Source organism: Pelobates fuscus, chromosome 8 (genome assembly GCF_036172605.1).
Source record: "Pelobates fuscus isolate aPelFus1 chromosome 8, aPelFus1.pri, whole genome shotgun sequence".
NCBI classification, from domain to species: Eukaryota; Metazoa; Chordata; class Amphibia; order Anura; family Pelobatidae; genus Pelobates; species Pelobates fuscus.
This window is the reverse complement of record NC_086324.1, coordinates 154,035,988-154,052,184: the sequence shown is the minus strand read 5'-3', so window position 1 is coordinate 154,052,184 and position 16,197 is coordinate 154,035,988. Positions and strand designations below refer to the sequence as shown.

Sequence of the window (16,197 nt, the reverse complement as noted above, 5' to 3'; positions counted from 1 at the left end):
CTTCCAGGGCAGACCATGCGCAGAGCTCTGCTGAGGAGCTCTAGCATGAGAAAAAAGCCCTGTATTTGTTCTGCACAGCGCAAGCAAATTTAATAACATGCTTGCACTGTGTTTCCTTGCAACTTGTCTCTGGTGTCTCTATAAATGGAGACCAGGAGACAAAAATGCCAGGAAAGAGTATTGTGCATGTGTTTGGAGCCTGCTTGTGGTATTGTGTGTGTGCAGAGTGAGCTGATTGTGGTGTGGTATTGTGTTATAAGGTTGGTTTTAGGCGTGTTGTGTTTGTGGTGTAATGTAATGCATATGTGGCTAGGGGCTGTAGAGAATGTGTGTGTATAGGGGATGTAGCAAGAGTGTGCATGCAGGCTATAGTGTGTGTGTGTGTATAAGTGATGTAGTGTTTGTAGAGAGTGTGTGTTTAGGAGTGTAGTATGTGTATATATATATATATATGTTTGGAAGTATTGTGTATGTGTGTGGTGCAGTGTGTCGGGGGGATTCTGTGTGTATGTGAGGGGTGCAGTATGTGTGTGTGAGGTGTGATGTGTGTGAGGGTGCTGTGTGTGATTGATTTGTGTGAGGGTGCTGTGTGATGTGTGTGTGGGTGATTTGTGTGTGTGGGTGCTGTGGATGATGTGTGTGAGAGTGCTGTGTGTGATGTGTGTGTGAGAGGGTGCTGTGTGTGATGTGTGTGTGAGAGTGCTGAGTGTGAGAGTGCTGTGTGTGAGAGTGCTGAGTATGATGTGTGTGATGTGTGTGTGTGAGAGGGTGCTGTGTGCGATGTGTGTGTGAGAGTGCTGAGTGTGATGTGTGAGAGTGCTGAGTGTGATGTGTGTTAGAGTGCTGTGTATGAGTGCGCTGAGTGTGATGTGTGTGAGAGTGCTGAGTGTGATAGTGCTGGGGATGATGTGTGTGAGTGCTGTGGATGATGTGTGTGAGAGTGCTGAGTGTGATAGTGCTGGGGATGATGTGTGAGAGTGCTGAGTGTGATGTGTGTGAGAGTGGTGAGTGTGCTAGTGCTGTGGATGATGTGTGTGAGAGTGCTGAGTGTGATAGTGCTGTGGATGATGTGTGTGAGAGTGCTGAGTGTGATAGTGCTGGGGATGATGTGTGTGAGTGCTGTGGATGATGTGTGTGAGAGTGCTGAGTGTGATAGTGCTGTGGATGATGTGTGTGAGAGTGCTGAGTGTGATAGTGCTATGGATGATGTGTGTGAGAGTGCTGAGTGTGATAGTGCTGTGGATGATGTGTGTGAGAGTGCTGAGTGTGATAGTGCTGTGGATGATGTGTGTGAGAGTGCTGAGTGTGATAGTGCTGTGTATGAGAGTGCTGAGTGTGATAGTGCTGGGGATGATGTGTGTGAGAGTGCTCTGTATACATGTTAGAAGGGATTGTGTGTGTTTGGGGGGGTAAATAAAAACAAACAAAAAAATAAGTAATGTATGTCCCCCCCTCCCTTCTTACCTTTTAGCCTGGGAGGGGGGGACCGGCACGCTGGTGAGTGGGAGGGGGGTTCAGGCACTCTGCCATCATCCATCCCTGGTGGTCCAGCGGTGAGTGAACTCTAGCCTGCGGGCTAGAGTTCACTCTCGCGAGATCTGGTCGTTGCCATGGCAACGCTCCGGATCTCGCGAGAGGAACCCGGCGGAGCTGCAAGATAGAGCTCCGCCGGGTTCCTCTACTGGCAGGCTGGCTCCCTCCCTCTCTCCCCGCTGGCGGCCGCGTTGGACTGCAGGTGGGCCGGCCCTCCGTGGAATACAGCGGGGCCGGCGCTAGGATAGTGCCGGCCCTGCAGGGGCCGGCTGGGGAGATCCTGTGATCTCCCTGCCGGCCTCGGCCCGCGGCCACCGCGGCCCACCGGGCATTTGCCCGGTGTGCCCGATGGCCAGTCCGGGCCTGCAATGACCCCACAATAATAACAATAGATAACAATCTAAATAACATGTTAATACAGAAACTGGGCGCCCAATATGACCACATTTCCACCAGGTTAAATTGTAGGGGGTGTACCGAGACACCGCTACCCACCATATCGATTGTAGGGGTTTACCAAGACACCACTACCCACCATATCCATTGTAGGAGTGTACCAAGACACCGCTACCCACCAGTTCCAGTGTAGGGTGTACCAAGACACCACCACACCCCCAGGTTCGGAGCCACCAACGGGCTCGAACCTACCAACCACGTGCAACACTGCCCAATCCACACTAAACCTCAGGATGCCCACTTTCTCCTCCATCTACCCTCCAATTTAACCAGGCCATTCCCTGCCGCTGTGAAAAAACGGGAAATCAACTAACCTAACCAAATACAGGGAGGGTGGGAGGGACAACTGACAGGTAAGCTTATGTTCAGTTAAAATGGCCACTTCATATAATGGCTGGTATACATACTCCCCTTATGGCTCCACCCTACCCAGCATGCTAGCTGTCACTAACTTCCTGTGGCTGCTATGCCTACCTCCTGGCTCTGTCTAGGCCTTTTCCTCTTAGCTGCGCTGATCCATGGGCTACATGACAGGGGCACAGTCGGATTTGCTGGCATATGCGCTAACCTTACCCAAACCCCCATTAAAACACGGACACAGGTTATACTGTTGGAAATAATTAGTCCACAGCTTTATTAAATTATTAATAAAATAATTAAGGAATAACAAATGGGGTCATTGCCAACAAATCTTATTAAAGTTAACATCCCCCCCTATACATAACACACCCCTAGCAATGACCTCCACAATAATAACAATAGATAACAATCTAAATAACATGTTAATACAGAAACTGGCCGCCCAATATGACCACATTTCCACCAGGTTAAATTGTAGGGGTGTACCGAGACACCGCTACCCACCATATCGATTGTAGGGGTGTACCAAGACACCGCTACCCACCATATCCATTGTAGGGGTGTACCAAGACTCCGCTACCCACCAGTTTCAGTGTAGGGTGTACCAAGACACCACCACACCCCCAGGTTCGGAGCCACCGAAGGGCTCGAACCTACCAACCATGTGCAACACTGCCCAATCCACACTAAACCTCAGGATGCCCACTTTCTCCTCCATCTACCCTCCGATTTAAACAGGCCATTCCCCGCCACAGCTCAGGACTTGACACCTAAAGCTCCTGAGCGACCCCCACCACACCGGAAAAAGGCCTGTTGAATGCCTTCCTGAAGGCCCAATTTAAACAGATCACACCTTACATCCGAAAACGTACCCCATCCCCCCTGGAGTACCCAGGGAGCTTGCCTCCCAATTCGTTGTCTCACTGTTACACCGCCCCCACATCTGATAAATACCGCCATCAATTTTTTATTAATTCCTCCTCGACACCGAGCCACCGCAGCCGGGTACCTAGTATGTCTCCAATGTAACCGAGGAACCATCTCGGACCGCACCCCCATCACACCTGTGGCCAGCTCCCATAGCCGGTCCACCTCCCTCTGCCTCCACCTGATCAATTCCTTTTCCGGGACCATGCCGATATCCTTCCCGCCCTCGCGGATTACCAGAATGTCCTGGACAGTACCCCTTGATACCTTCCGGAAAATTTTCTCCACTAATGCCTTGCCACCAAAATGCCCGAAAACCAAAACCACTCCAGCTCCACCAATTCCAAAGGAAAGCCCAGTTGCGTTGACCCGAACCGCGGCTCCCTTCTGCGCCCCTTAGATGTAAGAGTGGCCCACCAACCATGTCACCAAACCTGAAACTAAAGTAATTAGCGACAAGGCATAGCCCCAAACCCAAACCCATATGTCCATAGCCATTAAACCAAATAGACCGGCCGTAAACAGGACTTAAACCGTACTGACTCCCACCTGCCTAAACGTTTCCCAAGGTCCTCACTTAAAACCAGGTGGGACGCCTCTGTCGCCGCCCTTATCCGGGAAGAATGGGCCCCAAAGTGCCCGGGATCCAAACCCAACATTGTCAAACCCCTCCGAACAAAACCCTGCGGGAATTGAATCATGACAGCGCCGATCCGTCCCCTTTTACCAGTAAGCCACCCAGGATGTCCGGGTGAAGCTCCAAGCTCCACTTCCTCCCAATCGGTCAGTTTGAAACCTAACGCCAATGCCGCCATGCTCCTGTCCATTTCCGATGGAGTTAACGCTGAACGAACAAGTGGCCTGGGAACCACAGCAAGGTATCCCTTCGCCCCTCCTTTGACTGGGACCCCCCAGTGAAACCAACCGCCTCGTCCCACATATCCCAAACCTTCACATAGGCAGTCCCCGTGCCCGGTGCCATAGGATTCCGTATCGATCCTCCAAGCATGGCGTCTCGAGCTGCCACATTTCCCCCAGACCGGCCTGTCCCTCCTCCTGCGTCCCCTTGTGCGCGAGCCAAGTAACCAGCCACTACTTTCCTCCAACCAGGCATGTGGCATGCCTGCACCCAGTATTAAACGACCTGCACAGTGATACGAATCGCCACCATCAGCGTACCTCCTGAACCGAGGACCCGGCTGGATGATAAACCGCATGTCCGTGAATTACAACTTTTCGTCCCTTAATCCTTTACCTTTTAGAGCCACGGCCACTCCCAATGGAAATAACTCAAAATATACCAACTTCGAATAAGAGGACTTACCTTTCATGCCTCCCGCCACCGCTCCGCACACCACCTGCCTTCCAGGTATGCCCTGGAATCTATGTTCCCAGAGGCATCCGTGAACAACTCGATACCACCCGCAAAGGCTCCACAGGTAGCCTTTGCCATTCCTTATGAACAACTGCGATTTCTCAGCGTGACCTTCTTGGACCTGCAAACCTTCACCCTGAACTCCCGAAGTGCAGTCAACTGATCCCCTACCACCGAAACAATTTCCAGCCCAAGCAAAGACGTGCGGTAGGATTCCCGCGACCGTAAGGTATGTCCACAATGGCCCGGCCCAGCCGAGCCCACACAGCAAGCTATCTTACAGATAATGTTCGAAGGAACCCCTTCCTGATTTCTCTTTCACCACCCACTCCCAGACGGAACCAACTTCCTGAAGTGGGAACTGCCCCTTGGCAAGCAGGCATCTGCAAACATGCAACCCAAATGATGGAAGGGTCGCGTCCCACTCCCCCGAACCAACTCGACGGCAAGGCCGAATGATGCCAAAGATACAGAACAGGTCCGCGTCAATGTCCTCATTTACCAATGCCCCTTTCGGGTGCGATAAGTTTTGTATCAGACGGAATTTTCCCGCCCCTTTCTAGGGGACCACCCCCCATAGAGACACCCACAGATCCGCTAATGGCGGGGATGTAACAGACCCACCATCCCCCCAATTGGGCTTCCTCGCGTGACCACTCGCGAACCAATCCCAGATGTTCCCCCACGGACTTGATATTCGCCAACCACTTTTCCTGGTCCCTCGACTTTGAATGGAATAGCAAAAAAAAAAAACAACAATCCCAGCCATAAAACTAGTTACTTCATGGGAGGCGTACTGATCGTCACCGGTGCCGCTCCGAGCCGCAAACCCGGCGAGTACCCCTCCTGCCTTAGGTTTTCCTTTTTTTACGTGTCAGTTGACACCGTGACTCCCACTGCCTCCGGAACACCCGTATCCAAGCCTACCCGACGGTCCCCAGTTGCATTGACCTTTCTTCTGTCCGGCCAGCACCGCACCTCCTGGGGGCGCGCCAGCAGCCCCACGGAAAGAGCGCATTTCCTGCACCATTATTAGGAACCGGGCACCTTACCCCGATTACGCCTACTAGGATACAAAAGCCCCAAGCCAATTCCCAAAGTCTTCAGTATCTAAGATACTTCCGCCTTTTCCCTCATCTTCTTTTCCGGCCTCCTTCCTATCATCCCCTTTTAAATCAAGGAACTCCTCAAGCGGAAGACAGGAATTTTTTTTTACAAATCCCCTTAATCAAATCTTATCCTCCGCCTTCAAGTGACCCCCCAATGTCCCCACGAAGGACACGCGCCCATTTTGTTGCGCCGCGTCTGGAATATTGCCACACATCTAACTGTTCTCCTGCCCCGTCGGATGTCCCCGGTACCAGTACACCGTATTTCCCTTCACTTACCCGGCACACTGTCACCACCGCCCTAACTTCTGCCTCCCGACCGCTCTCTGGTGACCCCACCCTTCCGCACCGCTGGGACGTCCCCTTTTTTCCTTGATAATGACTCTAAAATGATTTTTGCAATTTAAAGAGTGTGGTGTGTTTATTGACTCACCGCCTGAACCCCATCTGCGCTGTCCTTGTATCCTTGTATGCCAGGATCTGGAGTATCCGGTGGATGCCGACTCCTGTCCGCGCTGGTCCCGCCTCAAGCCCGTAGGAGTAACACTCCTCGACCTGCTGGGAGAAGATAACCTGGGTAGTCTGTTCTGATATAGCCTTACCAGCCCTTCCTCCCTGCGCTCTATTCTGTCGTCCTAATCTCTGCTCCTTCTTGCTGCCTGACCTTCCTGGCCGCAGGCGTCACACCTCTGCCCTAGTGAAATCCTGCCAGATGAAGCTGAAGCTCTGCACTGAGACCTCCTCCTCTCCCAGGAACTGGACCTCCTCCTACCACACCGACTTCTTGACGGGCTCCTCACCTGCTCCTCCATCCCTCATTTGACCTCCTGCTGCTGCTGTGCCTGTCATTGTCCCTGCGCTGCTCCCTCCCGTACTCACACCTGCTGACGCTCCTCCTGTGTTCCTGCTCCTGAAAACGCCCCCCCAGGGGGCTCCCGCTTGCCTCTGTCCCTTATGTCCATTTCCACCCGTCCTTGTCCTCTCTTCTGCCCTCTGCTTGCAGTACCTGTCCTCTCCCCGGCTGCCTCATCCACTTGTGGCCCCTTTAATTAATCCTGGTTTCTGGCCTTCCCCTCCATAGCTGCTTTGCTGCGCCTGTGAAGACTCCGCCTGCTGCTTTCACTATCCCCTTCCTTCACCTCTGACCTGACCCTGGCCCCATCCAGGGCCGCCTCCATCTGTGTCCCGCCGCCCCCCCCCCGCCTGCCTATTGGGGCGGGGGGCGCTTTTACACTGCTGGCCCCTTGCATCATTCCCCCCGTCCCTCAGGTATGCCACCAGGGGCAGATTCACCAGGACGCCTCTTGCCGCTCTCTCCTCTGTCTCCCTGCCCGGTGGCCATCATGTCATGCTGGATTCCGCTGTCCTTCGTGCTTTCCCGCCCCCCCGCCTCTTGGCAGGGGGCGCTCTTTCTGTGCGGCCTCATCATGGCCAGCCACCTGCCTGACCGGCGCAGCGTCGAACAGACGGCGCTGGCCGCCCTCCAACTCCCGCCTGCTTTCTGACCTCGTTTTCAGCTGTCCCCTTGCCGCCTCCTGACAGGCTCTTGTGCCGCCGAACTGCCGATGTCACTCCAGGGCTGCCACTGGGGTGGCCTCGCTCTCCTTGCCGTCGCCGCGTGGGGGGGGAGAGCAGACGTGCTCGGGGACCCCCAGCTGCTCCTGCAGCCACCAGCCACGATTTCTGCCACATCCTTTGTGTCCAGGATGGTGGCTTGCTTGGAGTTCTGCCTGAGGCTGATGGGAGTGAGCATGCAGCAGCAGCTCACTCCAGCCTCTCCTGTACCTCCATGCTGCCTCCTGCCTCAATACTGCTCTGTTCTTCTATGCTGCCTCCATGCTGCTGCCTTCGCCCTCCAGGGCAGGCAGCTTTCACAACTGACAGGTAAGCTTAGGTTCAGTTAAAATGGCCACTTCATATAATGGCTGGTATAAATACACCCCTTATGGCTCCGCCATACCCAGCATGCTGGCTGTCACTAACTTCCTGTGGCTGCTATGCCTACCTCCTGGCTCTGTCAAGGCCTATTCCTCTTAGCTGCGCTGATCCATTGGCTACAATACAACAGGACTTTAAACATATAGAAAAGAAGTAAAATAAATATACAGATATAGTACAAGCTCTTCACTAAGCTGTTAGAAATTCACTAGAAGAAAAAACAATGGAAATAATGGAAATTAAAATGATCATTCAATGCTTGACGTTTAGTATGTTGCATGAGAATTTGGCTTCTAGAATCGGCACAGAGCAAGAACGCCTAAGGGCTTTCCTTGAAGGACAAAGGACATCATTGCAAGTGAACAACAGCTGGATATGTAGCCAAGCCATTACAATTTTATATATTTTTTTTTATTTAAATATAACATCAGAAACCTTCAAGATCCATATGTGTCGCATTTGAAACGTGAGCTCGAAATCTTGAGCAGCAGGTTTTTTTTTTAGAGGATGCCACCCCTCCAGCAAGCTGGCCACAGGTCGAATCCTAAACCCCAGATGTGCTGTATTTGTCATAAAAATCCTGTATATATCAACCTGTTCTGCAGCATCGACTGATGTGATTTTAGCTTCGTTTTCATCCAGCTTGTATTGCATAACATGCGCAGGATTTGGCATGGCTACTTTACCAATGTAATTACTACGCACGAAAGCAGATTTCTATTCTAGAAAAGTTCACTGGTGATCTTCTGCAAGGTTCTATACTAGAGATTTGTACAATAGTCATTAGGTTTTGTTTTGGTACAGTCAAGGTATAAATAGGCAAACTAGACAACTAGCGAAAGCAGCACTTTTTTTTTACAAGGATATCTATTACTGCTAATATACTTCATAGAAACATAGAATGTGACGGCAGATAAGAACCATTCGGCCCATCTAGTCTGCCCAGATTTATAAATACTTTAATCCCTGGCCATATATTATAGCTAGGATAGCCTTATGCCTATCCCACGCATGCTTAAACTCCCTCACTGTGTTAACCTCTACTACTTCAGCTGGAAGGCTATTCCATGCATCCACTACCCTCTCTGTAAAATCTTTAAATGAACACTCGAAGCACCATAGCCAGTACAGCTATAGAGGTTATGATGACAGGAGTGTTCTTGTGATCCCCCAATATACATGTTAAAAACATTTTAGAATGATTTGTTTTTTTACCTGAGATTTGCCAGCCACCACTCCATGCTTCCACTATATCTGAAAGCTCTCTGTTTGATCTAAGCTACAGGGCTTAACTCACTGCCTGAGAACAATCAGCTGACACTCTCACCCAATGAGCTAGCCCTGTGCTGCGAGAAGCTAACAGAAGCTCCTAAACTGGTGCTTCCGGCTCTGTGTCAGATATAGTGTAGGTGGTGAGTGGTGCCCAGGGGACCCACATTGAGAAGTAAAACCATTCTAAAATGGTTACACTACTTACAATGGGGTGGAGGGTATCAGGCCACTCCTGCCACCATAACCACTACCTCAATGTGTAGTGGTTATAATGGTTGGAGTGTTCCTTTAATTGTATCCTGGGTTTTTTTAATGTGAGGCTTATTCACTAAATATTGAATTGCAGTGAATTAATAACTGAATAGTACATTTTAGTCCAAAGTAGCTTATTTGGAAAATAAAATCTCCAACTCAAATATGATCACAGCTTGAATATTTTAGCATGAATTTAATTCACTATAATGCAGTGTTTACCCCGTCCGAGTTGTTATTTATTAAAAAAAATATTTTTTAAATATGGCTGAACCAATTCTACAATTTCCTAATCAAGTCTAATTAACTTATATAAGAGTTTAACTCGTTGATCACGTACATATTGAGATCAGAAAGTATTATCAATAAATTACGTGATTCTTGTGATCTTGTCCATAATTAGACTGCTTTCCTGTTAAAGATTATACAAGCCAAAATTCCAAACAGTTTTGACTGTGACATTCTTATACGGATATGTTGTTATTATGTATTTAAAATCTATGTAGCTGGTCCAATAGGACAATTTCTCTAGTAACCTTTTCCAGTAGTCTGTGGTGTCTTGGCATAGTGAAGCCGTTTCAGTGTATAGATCATGCCCGTGAAGTCTCACTGCTCAATTCTGTGCCATTTAGGAGTTAAGTCACTTTTGTTTCTGTTTATGCAGTCCTAGCCACACCTCCCTGCCTGTGACTGACACGGCCTGCATGAAAAAAATAATGGTTTAGTTTTCAATCAGATGGTAACTTACTCTGGCAGTTTTTATCTTCTGCTCTTGAACTTAAATCACATACAGGAAGACCCTGCACGATCTAGCAATCTATTAACGGAGCAGGAGATAAGAAATTCTAAAGGAAGCAGAATTTGCAATAAAGGAAGTATAAATATTAGATGTTTCTTTACAGGAAGTGTTTAGAAAGGCTATGCACTTTACATGCAGGGAGGTGTGATTAGGGCTGCATAAACAAACTGATTTAAATCCTAAATGGCAGAGAATTGAACAGTGAGACTGTAGTGGCATGATATATACACCAAAACTACTTAAATGAGCTAAAGTTGTTTTGGTGGCTATAATGTCCCTTTAATGAGCATCAGAAATTGACTTACTGCTGGCATTTCACTGTCAGTTAATTACCCAATCTGTCCATTTGTCAATTATAATCTAGTAGGCAGTACAGGCTGACGAATTCAACCATTGATGTGTGCAGCTTACTAACTTTTACATAAATCTGCAAATTTGGGGGAAGAGTGCTAACTCTAAACAGGATATTGTAAATTTCTGTCAGGGGAGTCAAAAGTGTGTGGCAAAGGTGTCCCTTTGTTGCGATTTTCCCCCCATAAATTCTGTAGACCTCAAAATTGCTGAGTAATATAGTCTCGATGACTGTAGTAAAATGGCGCTTCCTGCCAGATTGAGATACGATTGGTGATGCCGGAAACACACTTGTAACACCCTCAAATATACCAATATAAAAAAAATACAGTAAACACATAGATGGCTATTTACTAAAGTAGAAAGTGTCAGAAATTCAAAATGGACTCTTTACATGTGTCTGTTGGATGTGTATAATAGGGCAGCAAATAATATTCATCTTTCCCAGTAGAGCTAAGGATATGAGATTAAACACACAAGTTAAAACACCCCATTTTGTTTAGTCATTGTGTTGGTCAAATATCTAGTAAATATGTAAATGGGATTTTATTCAGTGTTAAATATTTTGGTATAGGGGTCTAAACTGCAACCCTGTTCCCACAATGCTTAGAGCACTCCTACGCCACAGTCACTCTTTATGGCTGCCATTTTGAATTCTATACCATTGCTAACATGCTACAAGAGAGTTTGGGAGAGGGGGGCAGAAACTAGAAAACAAGTAGTGGGAAGGGGCCAGAATTATTGTTGCTGCCGATGAGGAGTGTGACTCCCATCACTCTTGGGCAGGCCAGAATATTTATGACCTATGGACATTGCAATATGTTGTTGTTTTTTTTTTTTATCATGGAATTTGAAAACACAAGCAGGTCATGTAATGTATTATTTACCAGAAATAGACCGTATTATCTTTATATATGACAATTTCTGGTCCATTTATTTCAAAGCATGTAACGTGTCTTCATATTCTTGAAAACATAATGGTCAGACTGACACAGAATGGGTTAAGTACAGACACCGAGACTCCTGGGTGGCCTACAATAGTAATCACTATATTCCTCAAACTCCCCGGGCAGAGATCCATTACATATTAAAAAAAAATATATAAAAAAACGATTTTTCCTTCCAAAACTTAAACCTAGTGTCCCTCACTGAATGTTTTTCCAGCAAAAACTAGAAATGTTTATACTATATAAGGACACGCTTGGAAACTGCTGTTTCACCTTTGCTTGTAACTTGACAACTAATGAATGTTTAGTTTTTTCTTCAAATTTATTGGGAACATCCCTGATGAGTTGGGTATAACTCCTGCCTTTGTGTCAGTAAAATATCCAGGGGTCAATACTACAGTCCATAAAATGTATTTATGTGTTCTGCGTCCTACCCAGTAGGGGGCAGTCTCACGCTCATTCGCTGTTTCGCTGTTTCTGTTTCTTGTTAATTTTGGTGTTACACAACTTTACCTTAGCATGGATCCATTTTGAAAGTCACGACTATATTTTTAAAGAACATCTTGTTAACCTTTTCAAGTGACAGGTCTTGTTCACATTGCTACACAAAATAACTAATGGTTCAAATGTTGCATTATACCTATAAACATAAACGGAGCACTATAACATATTTGAAGATGTTTTAATTTATGCAATGCTTAAAGGGACACTATATGATCTAGCTGACTAATTCATTTTCTAATCCAATATATTGATAATCCTTTGAAAAATATGGAATAAACAATAAATTATATATATATATATATATTTTAAATCTGAAAAGATAGAAGAAGTAAAAAAAAATACACATACTTTTATTTTTGCTACTACATTATACAGTCTAGAATTGAACAGGTCCAGAGAAAATATGTATGGAAGGAAATTTGACAGGACAAAATAATTATTTTCGGGGAGTTTTTGGCATTGAATAGTAGGGATGAGGTTCTTAATAATTTAATTTTCAAAGTATTCTGTTTTGGAGAATTGATGGTTCCGTGCACTGGCTACATTCTAAAATTACTGAAAATATTGCTGAAAAAATATGTCTGCCACCGGAATGGTGTCAGATGCTAGATTATGGTTAATTGTATCTTCTTATGGCTGTGGAGCAGGTGTCCTTAAAATTAAACTTTGTTCTGTAAAGGGTTTCTCTTGTTTTACTGTTCAGTGTGTCAATAATAAGCATAGGTAATGATGTTTAAAGATTAAAATAATCTAGTTATGTATTAGAAATCCAAGATATATAACTGTTAGTGAGAGCAGACAATCTTAACTACTGGACTCAGAACTGGCATGGTTATTCTTCCGCAATGATTGGTCCTCCCCTGGAGAAAGATGATTGGTTCCAAATGCTGTACAAAGAAGGAGTGTAAGGATAGCAGATAAAGGTGCCACACAATGCCACAAAATTATGTTCTGCTTGATTTGCATGATACATTTAAATTATTTTGTACCACAGCATCTTGACCTCTGACTTCCTTAAGGCTAAGGTACTTTTTTTAAACCATTTGAAATAAACAGAGATACATCCTAAATCATGCAGAGACGACATTCTTTTGTAACTGTTATGTTTTCAGACCAGACAACGTTGACAAGTCCTATATCAGGAGATTTAGGCTGGGCATGTCCGTGATGCAATTAGCCCTGTGAACAACACGCCTACTGCTTGTGAATGAGGCATGTCAGCCCAGCAAGTACTTGTGCCAGGAAGGCAGGCTGCCCAGGAGGACAGCCAATTAGGGCTGGCCATTCCAAAAGCTCTGATTAAGTATTCATTTACAAGCTTATATTTCTTGAAACTCATAAGAAGTGCAGTGTGAAACCAGCAAGTCATGTGCTCGTCCTGTACTTTCCCTCAGGTCTCCTGACACCTGTTGACAAAGTTAGTTGGCCAGGTGGAATGGAGGACTGGGGGAACATCTGTGTGTCATAAGAAGGCATTGTGTGACATGGCAGGGTTGTGTTTTGTGCGATATTCCTCGTAAGGAGAAAAGTATGGACACATTACAAGTCTTAAAAATTCAATGTTTACAACATAATTGACCTTGTTCATACTGGGAACTGTGCTTGATAACCAAAATATATCCGTAACTCCATGTGTCCAGAAAGGGGACATGTGACGTCATCGCGGTGACAGAGAAAAACTGACTGTCACTCAGATCTGGGAAAGTTATAGTATAGAATTTGGCCAATATTGTGTAACCTTATAGACAACTCACCACAAGTCAATGATTAGGCTTGTGAACCTCTCCTCTGTCCATGTGTAAACTCTGAAACCACTATGTGTTAGTCCAAATGACTTATTTGATGTTTCTTTTGCCTGCAGGGCTAACAATTTTTCAACTCTAAAATATTACCACGTAGATGAAACAGAAGACAACCCGTACATCTGCTCCTCTGTCCGGGACAACGGAATGCTTAAATGCCAAGATATCCCTGCCAAGCTGGACTGCTCCCACACCTATTACACAGATTATACCAACAGCTGTATGAACTTCAATCAGTTTTACAACGTATGCAAACCAGGAGAGGTGAATCCACATAAAGGAGCCATTAATTTTGATAACATTGGCTATGCTTGGATAGCAATCTTTCAGGTAGGCATTTGGTTTAAATTTTCCCTTTTCTGTCCAGTCTGTCTGTATCTCTTGTCCTGCAAAGGACGATACGTTTATATGTGTTTAATGCAATGCAAATGTCTCTTGAAATGTGTCTGAATTTAATTCTTTAAGGAAAAGTGCAGTTGACTGTTTTTTTTTTTTATTTTTCTGTTTCTTTATTGGTAAAAGGAAAACTAGAAACATAACTCAATGTATGTATGTATGTGTCAAAGAATATTTAGACCAACATGAATTAAATGGACGCTCCACTGCCCCCAAAAAAACAAAAAAAACAGTGTTTAGTAGATATACACATAATGAAAACATGCATGTATTCGATTATGCATTTTTTCATTGCGGTATATTTAAAAAAACAGCTTGAAAAGCTATAGATCTCATGTCTGTTGCCTTAGCAAACCCTCCCCTTTTAACCCCGCCCATACTTTCTGTGGCTGTCCAATCAGAGACTTTTCCATGCAACTCAATGAGAAATCTTTGCAAGACAGATGCTCTGGGTTTAGCTCCACTGAGCTAAACCAAACCAGGAAGTAACAGGACTAGTTGTCTGATTGACAGTCAGGGGTGTGTAACAGTTTTTTAATTGAAATTTGCACTTTTTGTAAAATGAAAAAAAGAGGAAATATTCTTTACAAATTAAGCATTTCAGCAAGCTAGAGTGCTTTAGGGGTCTGGAGTATCCCATTAATGTTTTAATGAAGTTATGCCAGGATTTTGATCTGTGTTGGCAACTGTGCCGATTTTAGAAGTCAGAACGGTTCTGAAGTAGTGTGGCTGGTGGTGTTTGCCCAGCAGAAGTGTATTAATAGGTAAAAGCTAAAAAAAAGTCAAGCTATGACTGACCAGCTACTTATGCCTAAATGTTGCCATTCGGATGTCAATTTTCTACAGTTCTTAGTCTAGTGCTGGGGTTTGTCCTTGAATTTTTTTATCTGCACAATTCCCCTACCTTGCAAACCTTGACCATAATCATATTAGTCTCATCTATTGATTCTTTGTGATCTCTACCTGTATCAAATTCCTTCATATTTACCAGAATCCTTGATTCTATTAAGCCTAAGATCTTTCTTCACCCTTAATTGAGTTTGTCTTTCTTTCTATAACCTGATTATCAGCAATGAGTCAATAGTTCTTAGGTTCACTTTTAGAAGCTAGAAAATACGCTCTTTTGACAGGTTCATTTTTTACAGTGAAAGGGTTAATCTGGTACCTCTGAAAGCATGTTTTTCATTCCCTCTGCCCACTCGTTGGCCATCCCGTTGCTACACTGAGTTATTGCATACCATGCAAAATCTCACCCTTCTCTTGAGATATCGCACAACAAAACTCTTGGTTATTCTTGGTACTATTGGAAGTCCGACTGGTTGATTTTTCTCTTCTGTTAATTTTGTTTTGTTAGCAGATGTTTGAGTAACATGTACAGGGCTATTCACCAAAGAAAGACTTTTTGGGGAATTTAGACTGAATTTCATTTGTAAGGTCAAAATAGCTCAACTTGAAAAAAAAAATCTTCAATTTTGCGATGCTGTTGCGATGTCCTGTTGAACTACTTTGGCCTTAAATTTCAAATCCACTTTGAATGCCTGCCAATTCTCACTATTATGAATAACTCTGATAGCTACTATAACTGGATATTTTCTGAATGTACCCCAGATAGTTTCGATTTTACTGCTTATGTTTACCAGATTCCTTGGGAAGTATCATAAAGCTGTTAGGTACCATTGGCATCATTCTACCAGTATAAATAGTAGCGCCATGTCTGTCTGCCTCTTTGCCCCCTCATTCACTTATGTACTTATTTTCAAGCTGTTTTTATGAATGGGGAGCTATTGATTACCTTAGAGCGCAAACACCTATAAGTCAATCGGTGACCATTAGTAAAGTTGGTTATTTTGGGCTATTTAGGGTTACACCAGATGGAGCCTGTGCAGAACGATACATGATTCTCACATAAATTAGCAGGACCTGGTAGGTCCAAACTTGTTCCTGTATTATTATTATGTTGTATAGAAAGTGGATATGAATTCTTTTGAAAAGGCTACATACAGATAGCTGTTGCTATGTAACGATTTTTTTCAGAATGCTCACGGCCACAGCTAAAACATTCATAGAGAATTTCCCATTCTCCTTAGGTAGAAAAGCCATTAATATATTAAAATAGGAGATGACTGGGGATCTTATGCATATAAAAAGCTTTCTAAATATTTATTATCCTCAAATA

The 16,197-nt window shown here is 45.1% G+C and overlaps 1 protein-coding gene across 3 annotated transcripts in view; it reads left to right on the top strand.

The window, feature by feature from the left end:
* CACNA1H (calcium voltage-gated channel subunit alpha1 H) overlaps nucleotides 1-16,197 on the top strand; it is a 200,608-nt gene that overhangs the window by 29,415 nt on the left and 154,996 nt on the right. For all 3 annotated transcript variants that reach the window (XM_063430446.1, XM_063430447.1, XM_063430445.1), the window contains exon 5: nucleotides 13,685-13,955. In XM_063430446.1, the coding sequence (XP_063286516.1) occupies nucleotides 13,685-13,955 (271 nt within the window). The remainder of the gene's footprint in view (nucleotides 1-13,684; nucleotides 13,956-16,197) is intronic.